Genomic DNA, 11,877 nt, shown 5'->3' with positions numbered 1-11,877 from the left:
AATCTCATTAGGAAAGCACATCAACATACATTTAGAAAGTAGCATATTTACAAAGGTGCTAGGCGTTGGTTATGAGAGGCTCCATCAATCGGAAGTGGTCAGAAGTAGAGAACTGTGGGTAGTACCAGGAGTCAGAAATTAAAAAAAAAATATCATTGAACCCCCAAGTGTAATAAATGCCCAAGGACGTTACCGAGATAAAAGAAGTAAGTATCGTGGGAACAGAAAAAGTATAAGATCAAGAAATATCATCGACTATGTCTCTAAATAGTGTACACATAACATTAATTTAAGTGAACACAGTTACTAGTGCTACTTATAAGGATTTATGACAGTCTCCCGCTTTCGTGGAACATAAAAATGGACGGTTTGGAACAGCGATCAACTATTAATTTTGTGATACTGGGAGTTCTCCTTATAAAGCTAAAACACTTTTATTCGGTTCAGTGTAATTACAGTAGCTTTAGAACTATTTTTTATTTTTTGAACCTTTCAAGAAATTTTTACTTTTTATTTTTAATATTGTCTTTTTTAATAGTTAGGTGGTTTCGGGTTATTTTTGGCTACTATGGACTGTGTTCATCTTTTACTAGATTGCAGCTACCGCTGCAAGTGCGATGAAGGTGGTTCAGGGAATCGGCTTTTCAAAAGGTATTTGTGTTACATTATCTTGTCAGAAGTTATGTCTGTTGCATCATCATGTATATGATGATTTATTTTAATTCGTCAGTTACTATGGGCTATAGTTCGTTTTGTTTATGTTATCATAGGTATAGTGAAGAACAAACCAAGAATATAGTAAAGAACCAACCAAGAACATAGTAAAGAATTCGGGTTGCAGTGGTAGCCAGCGACCTAGTAGTATGGGACAATCACGTCCCATACTAAGAAATACAACAACCAATAACTCTTAAAAATAGTGTCGGAACAAAACACAAAGTAAACTATTAGAACCACCTTGTCCGAAATTCCTAAGGAAACTTACAGTCCCTTGGCTTGAACAACAAGGAAAATATGTTGCCTTGAAAAATAAGAAAAGTGGCTTGAACTAAACCTCATTGCATTTGCGGAATTTTTTTTCCACTTTTTCTTCCTCCTCAATAACACTGGAAAATCATAGAGAGCTGCTTAATGGCTCATTTCAAGGAAATTGGTACTTCTAGTGCATTTCGTAATTGAAAAGAAGATAATTTTTAAAATAGAATCAATTTATAAAAAACTCCATGTTTATGTACAAGCTTGATGAATGATATCATAATCGTAGATTGTAACCATATATGATGTAATAAAATAATGCATTATTTCCGAGGATGTAGCGGTAGCTGGTAATTAGGGTTGTAACGGTAGCTAGCAGCCTAGTAAGAGACGATCACGCCCCATAGTAAAAAGAAAATAGCGTATAACTCTAAAAACTAGAATCAGATAAAAAAAAAAGTACACTATTAGAACAGCCTTGTCCGAAACTCATGAGAAACTCAAGGAAACTTACCGTCCCTTGCTCTAAGCAACAAGGGGAACATAGTGGCTTGAAAATAAAAAAAAAACGGTTGCAACCACAATATTCTGCATGTATGCCATCTTCATTCTTGTTTTTCTTCTTTTCTACAGATAGCTTGGCACTGGAACATCGTAAAGAGTGTTTAATAGCTCATATTAACGGATTTTGATGGAATCGAAAACTTTTTGTAATTAAAATAATATATTTTTAAAATATAATAATTTTTTTACGAAAAACTGCATTTTTCTATAGCACTAGTAGCTTTTCTTGTTATAACATTATAACATTGGGTGTAACTTTGAAAGTAAGTTCTTCCGTGTTAGACGCATAATTGAACTCTCAAGTTCTGTCAAATGTCAAATTAACAGCCGACAAGGCAGAAAAGAGATCCGTACCTTGGGGATTAACGGCTGACACGGCGGAAAATGATTCTGAACATGGGAAATTGACTGACGTCATGTTTGTCGACTGACGTCATTATAAGGATTGAGCTGTATGTCGTCATGAAGTTGTTTGTCGACTGACGGAATTATAGACCGGGACATAAATGACGACCGGGACACAGGGAATATAAATAACGACCCAAGAGTCGGTAAACTGACAGTCTATATATATATATATAATCTATTTAAATGCACAGACAATGGGACAGCGAAGAATGTTGTATATTCGCCTTTTTTATGTAGTTAAAAACATATATATATATATCTATCTATATTCACAGGTGGGACACAGGGACACAACTACAATGGCGCGTAACTAATATGGCGCGAAAAAGCTAAAAAAAGAAAAAACCTATAAAAAAGGGTAAAAAACTAAAAAGAAAAAAGCTAAAAATAACTAAAAAAGCTGCAAAACTAAAAAAACTATATCTATATATATAAAAATAAGTTGTATGTATGCATGTTTGTTTGTTTGTGGGTTTGCATATGACGTCATTATAAGTATATAAGGCTTTGTATATGACTAGCTTTGTATATGAAAGGCTTTGCATACTAGCTTTGGGGTGGCGCGAAGCGCCACCCCAACAGCTAGTATGTAATAATTGTGCGTCTTGGCTGTTAAATACTTTGACGGCCTGTTTCTTAATTAAGCTGTGTAACAACTTTTATCTCAAATGGCGTATTTACTTCGTTTTGGTATCTTATGAATATTAAAAGAATCTAATAATTTTTGGAAAAATTAAGGCTTTGATGAAAGAAAAAAAATCATTGTTTCCTTTAAATTGGAGAATTAAATAAGTTTCATACACATGTATATATTTTGTATTATCAGCATTTGTGGTAAATTTAATTTGTGCTTATAACTGTACTAAATTTTTCTCTTTTTCTTCTACTCCTGGCACGCTCTTAAGACAATTTGCCTTTGCAAGTTCACGGGCATGCTAGAAGATTTAGTTCAATAACTTTGTTATATTTCAATTAATAAACTTAACTGACTAACTAGTTGTAGGAGTTATGGGGTATTTTGTTTTTACCATGGGATTTGATATTCTTTTACTAGGTTGCTAGCTACGGATGCAACCCTGATGCTAGGATGAAACCATATTGCTGTTTCAGCTTTGTATTCTTACGGCCCTTTATAGTATAAACGTGACGACCTAACCAATTGCATCAGAGGTAACGTCATAATGCGGTATTTTACTATTGACGTCATAGTTCCAATATAACTATGACGACATTCATTATCTAGTATATGAAAATGATATTCTCTTCAAAAACATTGGTTTTTGTTTTAAATGTTTTTTTTTTTATTACAAAAGCACATAGAGGTGACAATTTCATGATATTGTAATAACAAAAGCTACTACAATGCTATAAAAACAATGCAATTTTTCGGTAGAAATTTGATTATGTTCTAAAAATTTTTTTTTTTTTTAATTACAAAAGATTTTCAACCCCGTCAATTTCCTTGAAAGTGAGCTATTAAAAAGCTCACTACGTTGTTCCAGTGATAAGCTATCTATGGAAAAGAAAAAGAAGAAAAAAGATGCCGCGTGTGCAGAATATCATGGTTGTAGTCACTTTTCTTGATTTTTAAGCTAGTATATATCTCTTGTTCTTCAAGGCAAAGGATGGTAAGGTTTCTATAGAGGGGTTTCGAACAAGGTGAGTCTAATAGTGTACTGCGTTTTTTTTTTTACTCTAATCTTAGGCGTTATTGACTGTTTCATTTTTACTGTGAGGAGTGATTGTCTCTTACTAGGTAGCCAGCTATCGCTGTAACTCGGATCTCAAAATGAATAATCTTTCATGAAGTAAAAGCCTTGGTGGCTCAGTCGGTAGAACGTAGGTTTCATAATCGCAAGGTCAAGAGTACGAGTCTTGAGTACAGCATAAAAACGATTTATTTTACTATGGGTTAGAATTCGTTCTTAATTATTAAGTATAGTTAATGTGCCTATACACGTTAGTATAGGCAAGAGTTCGTTCTTTATAACAATTTTTACACATTTATCAGTTTAAAGTGCAAACAAAACTTCTATTAATAACTACTACATTAGATCCTCTTGACCGACATCCATCCTTTATGTAATGTTAGCTGCTGCTGCAACCCAGATTTTTCTCAAACATCTTACAAAAACGGGGTTTTTCCTAGAAATTTGGTTCTATTTTAAAAATACTAATTGCTAAATTATAAAAGGTTTTGAAATAGATCAATTTCCTTTAAAATGAGCCATTAAACAACTGTGTACGATGTTACAGTGCCCCACTAGCTGCGGAGAAAAAAAAAACGGATAGGAAAAAGATACTGTCGTTGCGGAATATCGTGGTTGAAGCCACCTTTCTTGTTTCTAAAGTCAATTGAACCTCTTCGTTATTCAAGCCAACGGACGGTAAATTTCTTATATAAGTGTTTCGGACAAAGTGGTTCTAATAGTGTACTTCATATTTCTTTTTATGACTTACTTTATTTTTTTACACTTTTTTTTAGGAGTTATGGGGTATTGTAGTTTTTACAATTGGACGTGATCGTTTCTTACTAGGTTGCTAGCTATTGCTGCAACCCGGATGACTGGGGTTTTATACCCTATCGGAGGGAATCTTTAATATATTGACTTTAAATATAATTGAAATGGCCTATACTCTAGTTAACTTGTCTATATAAGTTAGTATAGGCAAGAGTTCGTTCTTTATCATAACTCTTGACTAACACCATTTATGATGAACTATATCGATTCTCTGTGTAATATTGAACTTCTTAGCTCATATAGAAAATACGAAAATATTTGAAATATGAAATATTTTCATATCATATATGAAAATATTTTCAATATAGATTTTTTTTTTAATTTGTAATTGGATTAGTGGTAACATCTAAAAATCATTAATGGTCAATCACGGTTAAACCCTTCCGCCCACCCTGCCAGAAATCATACCTCTTTAGGTCCAGATCTCTTTAAATCATAGTTGTTTCTGGTAAGTCTATAGATATCCATTTATCTATGTCGGTTTTTCCTTTAATCTTTGCTCAATTAACGTAAATTGATCATCCTTTGACTTTATTGCGAACCACTGTTAAAGCTGTATTTCCACACCAAGAAGTAACACTCACAAAATAAGTAGCATTATTAACTTCAATGTTTTCTAACGTTTATTAGTAAGATGTACCAATAGAAAACAGTAAGGTAAGGAATAGTAAGGACATTCAGCGTTTCTTCCTATATGAAGTAATTCATGGATATAGATGTGGACACATGGAGTATATCGAAACAAAAACATCACCACTGGAATCGCCATGGTAAAAAACACTAAACAATGGAACAATGAAAATCATTCTTTTGTATCGCAAGCGATGTGTCTCTTTTTTCTTCTTCTTTTCCCCTCTAGAGGTGATTGTAATGGATTTGCCGTCTTAGAATGTTGGGAGAAGGCTCAATTGAAAGGAAATCGTCATATCATGAGCTCTTTTTTAAGAGAGCACTGATGAGCTTTCCTTTTCCTACCAGCACTAGCAAGCTATTGTATCACATAGAGACTTAATGGCTCATTTGCAAGATACTGCTCAATTCTTTTTTGGTGCCATTTCTAGAGCTGAGAGACTGGAAAGCATGAAACGGGAGTTGTTATAATCTCCATGGGCAATCACCATTTAGTAGAGGTTTTGAATCCTCCATCTTGAAAAACCAAGAAAATAAGGTGAAAAACGAGGCAGGCAGTAATGCCACAATGAGTTCTGAGTTTATTTCTAAATGGTCTGCTTACTAACAGAAGTAGCAGGCACCTGCAAATTTTATAAATATGGCATCACCATAATTACTACGGTGTAAATCTTATCATGAAAGACTTAAACACTCCATCTAGAAAAACGAAGAAAATGAGATCAAACTAGGAAAACTAGTAAAAACCGATTCAAAGATGGTCTGCTGACCAGCTGGACTGTCAAAGTAGTGCAACATCGTAGAGATTTTATTGGCTCATTTCAAAGTTCTTGCAAATATCTCTGTGATTTTTGTAAGTTCATCGTTATAACACCACCTTAAGACGCCATATGGCACCAGAATTGGCACTTTTTGGTGTTGTTTCTACAGTTGAAAGGCTAAGAGTCATACATACAATTATAATCCCATTGATCGAAAAACCTTAACCTAATATTTACGACCCCCTCTCAGATACATCCCAACTTGCGATTCCCTTAATGTAGGTTTTGCGTTTAGGCTCTATAGTTTTAAATTTAGTGCGTATGAGACCCTCAAGAGCTTGGTCGACTCGGTTTATTTAGACTACATAAGAAACAAAGTAAAATCTGTATTATGTAAATAGCGTTACAATTTTAAACTTCCAACTCGTAATAAGTTTGGCATTTTTTATTTTGGCTATAAAATTTCACATTTCTTAGGAATAAACAGAAGCAAAATAATACCTATAGAAATTAATTGCCAACTAGAAGAATTCATAAATTTTCTCCCAAAAGAAACAATTGAATTTATTTTCCTAAATTAATCACTCAACTTATGATTTTAGCATATTAACAGTGTTTGTCGTTGAGCGTTGAGATTCCTGCAATAGAATGTCGAACGAAAATTTTAACCATTTGCTTGAAAAGTATATATTGAGTTTGCCAAAAGAAGAAACAAAGAATCTAAACAAAGTTTGTAACCAAATTCAGTTAGTAAACTGGGCCCTTTATGATTCGCCAAACAAGGAAGATGATTCGCCATATATGACATCGCTGAGAAAATTAAAATATAAGGAGTTCATGCATTATATATTCGATAAAGTGGAATTTCTAAGGAAAGACATTTCTAATATTGCCACAATCTATAGTAAATGGCAAAAATACTGTCGATTAATACCCACATATGGATGCATACTAGTAAACAGTACGTATGATAAGGTCCTGCTTGTCAAAGTGTTCGGATCAAAATATGAATGGAGCTTTCCAAAGGGAAAGATAGAAGAAAACGAAAATGAAGTAGATTGCGCTGTGCGTGAAGTTTTTGAGGAAACCGGTTATAGGTGCAACATGCGGTGCTTTGATTCAAACCGTTATATTGAAAGGGGCAAACGGGACGGTCATAGCCGCTATTGCAAGCTGTTTATAATTTATGATGTGAATGAAGAAACAAACTTTAAACAGAAGTCAACGTATGAGATCATCGATATTAAATGGCATTCAATATCAGAAATATTTGATAAAATAAACACCCGAAAATACAGACTTGTTCGGCCATATATGTTTAAACTCTTGTCAAACTTGTCACAGAAAGCAATAGATCGAATATACAAAATTAAATATGAGTTGAATGCTACATATTTTGGCTCTCAAGTTTTCTACTCTCCCATGGCCTATAATTATGGCAGTAATCAGGTTTTTCGACCTCACTCAGTGACCTTTATAGTGCATTGTCCACGTGCTAAAGATTACGTTCTGATTAGAATTTCATCTCTGGATACGAGATTGGCTCTCAAGTTTTTTACCCTCCCATGGCCTATAATTATGGCAGTAATAAGGTTTTTTCACCTCAATTAGTGTTTTTATAGTGTATTGTCCATGTGTTGAAGATTTCATGCTGATTAGGATTTCATCTCTGGATGCGAGGTTGGCTCTCAAGTTTTCTACCCTCCCATACCCTATAACTGTGGCAGTAATCAGGTTTTTCTACCTCAATCAGTGACTTTTATAGTATATTTTATATATATAGATTGTCCATGTGTTGAAGATTACATGCTAATTAGGATTTCATCTCTGGGCACGAGGTTGGCTCTCAAGTTTTCTACCCTCCCATGGCACATAGTTAAGGCAGTAATCAGGTTTTTCCACCTCAATCAGTAACTTTTATCGTATATTGTCCATATGTTGAAAATTAAATGTTGATTAGGATTTTCATCTCTGGATCCGAGGTTCTAGTATACATTAAAAATCCGTCAAAATGTAAACATTGTCGTCTCTCTTCCTAAGTGAGCCCCTACTCTTTTTAAGTGAATCATTGAAAAGAGCTGCACCACAATATTTGCCTTCCTGTCGCACACGATGAATTCCACCTGGCCTCACAGGATAGGCTGAATCACCTTGTTTTAGGTTTTTACCTTCTTTGAGTTTGGGTAGATCTCTAGTTTGTACGAATTCTACTACCGAAGTTGAGTTTGTTTCTTCATCATTCACTCCAAGAGGTCTACCGAATGAAAGCGTCGATGTACACTGGAATCACTTTTGTTATAACCCTATCTTGAAGTTTGTTCCGGGAGACAATTATAATTTTGAACTGAGAGATGAAATAAAATTATTTTATTTGTATTTACAGGAATTACTCTAGTTTTAATTCACAAATCAAATTTTTATCAAAACCTCTAAAAGAATTATTGCATTTTATATACCTGTATCTGCATGCTTTTTATTATGTTAAAAATAATACTTGCTACTGCAATTTTATAGAAAGAGGAAGTTTTTCGTAAAAAATTGATTCTTGTAATTATGTATCTTATATTATTATCTTGTCGAAAGATCAGTGTGTATAAACATTGAATTCACTTATTACGTTATATATGGTTAAACCTATACGACTGTAACGTCATTCATCAAGCTTGTACACGAAAATGCAGTTTTTTTTGCCAAAATTGATGCTATTTTAAAAACTATTGTATTTGTAAATTACGAAAGTAATTGTAATTTGTAAATGATGTAGCAATTTTCTTTAAAATGAGCCATTGTTCAGCTCTCTATGATTTTCCAGTGCCCAGCTAGCTGAGGAGGAAGAAAGAATGAAAAGAAAGAAAAAAAAGATGCTGTATGTGCAGAATATCTTGGTTTCAGCCACTTTTCTTGATTTTCAAGCCAATATAATTTCCGTGTTGTTCAAGCCAAGAGCCGGTAAAATTTCTGTACAGGGGTTTCGGACAAGGTGGTTCTAATACTGTACTTCTTGTTTTGATCTGACTCTATTTTTAGGAGGTAGAGGGTTATTTTAGTTTTTACTAAGGGGCGTGATCGCCTCTTACTTGGTTGCTAGCTACTGCTGCAGCCCGGATGAATTAACGACTTTATTATCATATCTTATACTTAACTTATATTGTACTTGTCACGCGGGAGAACTGGGTTTAATTCCCCTTCGGGGAGAACTTTTAATATATTGAATTCAAAACAATATCTTTTAAATTAAGAAATTTAAAACGAAACTCGTTTTCGTTACCTCCTAGCTAAAATAATGAAGATTGTATGAATGAGCCGCAGGGTTCAGTTCCTTTGGGCTTGAGTTTGTTCCTTGCAATAAACCTTTAAATAAAAATTTAAGTTACTATGGGGTAAAGTTCGTTATTTATTAGTAGAAAAAAACTTCTATTAGACTACTAGATGAGATCCTCTTGATTAAAACCATTTATGAAGAACTATATCGATCCTTTATGGAATTACATAGTACTCATTTATAATGAACTATATATATATATATTTTTAACTACGTAAAACTTGCGAATATACAACATTCATGGCTGTCCCATTGTCAGTGCATATAAATAGATTGGCAGGCAAAACATGACGTCACTCGACACACAGACAACTTCTATATATATAAAAATAAGTTGTCTGTCTGTGGATCAGGTGACGTCATGTTTCTGTGTTGACTGACGTCATGAAATTAGTTGTCGTCATTTTTGCTTTGACGGTGACGTCATTAATGGTATTTAAGACATGCGTTCACGGAAAAATGTTTAATTGTAAAATGACTGCAGGTTCGGCGATATGTACTTCATAGTGACGCTGAAAAATAAAGAGGAAAAAAAACTGAAAAAATGTAAAAAACTAAAAAAAACTAAAAAGAAAAAACACTCAAAGATAAATTACAGACCGGGACACAAATGACGACCGACACAGAGGGAATATAAATGACGACCAGGAACCTCAAAGAAAAATTACAGACTGGGACACCCGGACACAAATCACGACCGGGAATATAAATGACGACCGGGACGCAGGGACACAACTACAACGGGGACGCCGGGGGCACAGGTGGGATATATAATTGACGACTGAGACACAGGGATTGTTTGAATAGAAATTACAGACCGGGACACCGGGACACAAATGACGACCGGGACACTGGGACACAGGGAATATAAATGACGACCGGGACACTCAAAGAGGAAATACAAACTGGGACACCAGGACACAAATGACGACCGGGACATCTATCTATATAAAAATAAGTTGTCTGTCTGTCTGTGGATCAGGTGACGTCATGTTTCTGTGTTGACTGACGTCATGAAATTAGTTGTCGTCATTTTTTCTTTGACGGTGACGTCATTAATGGTATTTAAGACATGCGTTCACGGAAAAATGTTTAATTGTAAAATGACTGAAGGTTCGGCGATATGTACTTCATAGTGACGCTGAAAAATAAAGAAGAAAAAAAAACTGAAAAAATGTAAAAAACTAAAAAAAACTAAAAAGAAAAAACACTCAAAGATAAATTACAGACCGGGACACAAATGACGACCGACACAGAGGGAATATAAATGACGACCAGGAACCTCGAAGAAAAATTACAGACTGGGACACCCGGACACAAATCACGACCGGGAATATAAATGACGACCGGGACGCAGGGACACATCTACAACGGGGACGCCGGGGGCACAAGTGGGATATATAATTGACGACTGAGACACAGGGATTGTTTGAATAGAAATTACAGACCGGGACACGGGACACAAATGACGACCGGGACACTGGGACACAGGGAATATAAATGACGACCGGGACACTCAAAGAGGAAATACAAACTGGGACACCAGGACACAAATGACGACCGGGACACAGGGAATATAAATGCTATTTATATGCACAGACAATGGGACAGCGAAGAATGTTGTATATTCGCATGTTTTACGTAGTTAAAAATATATATTTATATCTATCTCTATTCACAGGTGGGACACAGGGACACTGCTACAATGGCGCGTAACTAATATGGCGCGTAACGACTTACGCGCGCGGGGGGGCTTGGGGGGCGCGAAGCGCCCCACCAACTAGGTGTTGGGGTGGCGCGAAGCGCCACCCCAACAGCTAGTATTTATATATAGATAGATAGATAGATAGATAGATAGATAGATTATATCGACCCTTTATGTAATCATCTTTTACTAGATTTCAGTTATCGCTGCAACCACGATTTAATATTTGAGGTATTATGGGTTTACTGTAAAATATTTTAAAATAATGTCACATGGATCATGGTTTCAAGGAAAGTAAGGTGTTATTACAAACTTTCAGTCTCTTAGTAATATTCAGTTATTATGGGCTTTACTATTCGTTGTTTACTTAAAAATATATCGACCCTTTATGTAAACCCGGATACATATCAACTGTAATGTAATATTATCGACTGTCATAGTGTAAAATATAAACAGCTACTACAGTGTTGCGGAAAAATGCAGTTTTAAATGAAAAAATTGATTCTGTTGAAAATTTTTTTTTTAAATACAAAATGTTTCCTAATCTTATCAATTTCCTTTAAAATGAGCCATTAAACAGCACTACGATGTTCCAGTGCCAAGCTATTCGAGGAAAAGAAGAATAAATGGAAAAAAGATGCTGTTTATGCAGAATATTATGGTTGCTGCCTCTTTTCTTGATTTTCAAGCCACTATATTTCCCTTGTTGTTCAAGCCAAGGGACGGTTTGTTTTCTAGTTAGGGTTTTGGACAAGGTGGCTCTAATAGTGTACTTTTTGTTTTGATCTAACTCTATTTTTAGGAGTTTTGGGCTAGTACATTTCTTAACATTGGAGGTGATCGTCTCTTATTAAGTTGCTAGCTACCGCTGCATCCCAGATTTTTGAGAGCAAATTTGCCGTCAAGACCTTGTCTAGATATACGCCTGATCACAAACAGGAAAAGACAATGGCTTTTTCTTCTTTCGAACAGTAAGAAACGAACCTCAAA

General features: G+C 34.9%; 1 protein-coding gene across 1 annotated transcript; it reads left to right on the top strand.

Annotated features, from left to right (window-relative positions):
• The first annotated feature begins 6,508 nt into the window (after positions 1–6,508).
• LOC136036554 (m7GpppN-mRNA hydrolase-like) lies at positions 6,509–7,471 on the top strand. Its single transcript, XM_065718858.1, has one exon. It carries the CDS (start codon positions 6,509–6,511, stop codon positions 7,469–7,471), a length of 963 nt encoding a protein of 320 aa, XP_065574930.1.
• The last annotated feature ends 4,406 nt before the right edge of the window (positions 7,472–11,877 follow it).

Source organism: Artemia franciscana, chromosome 15 (genome assembly GCF_032884065.1).
Source record: "Artemia franciscana chromosome 15, ASM3288406v1, whole genome shotgun sequence".
Lineage (NCBI taxonomy): Eukaryota > Metazoa > Arthropoda > Branchiopoda > Anostraca > Artemiidae > Artemia > Artemia franciscana.
Note: the sequence above shows the minus strand (reverse complement) of the source record. Positions and strands in the feature narration are given on the sequence as shown.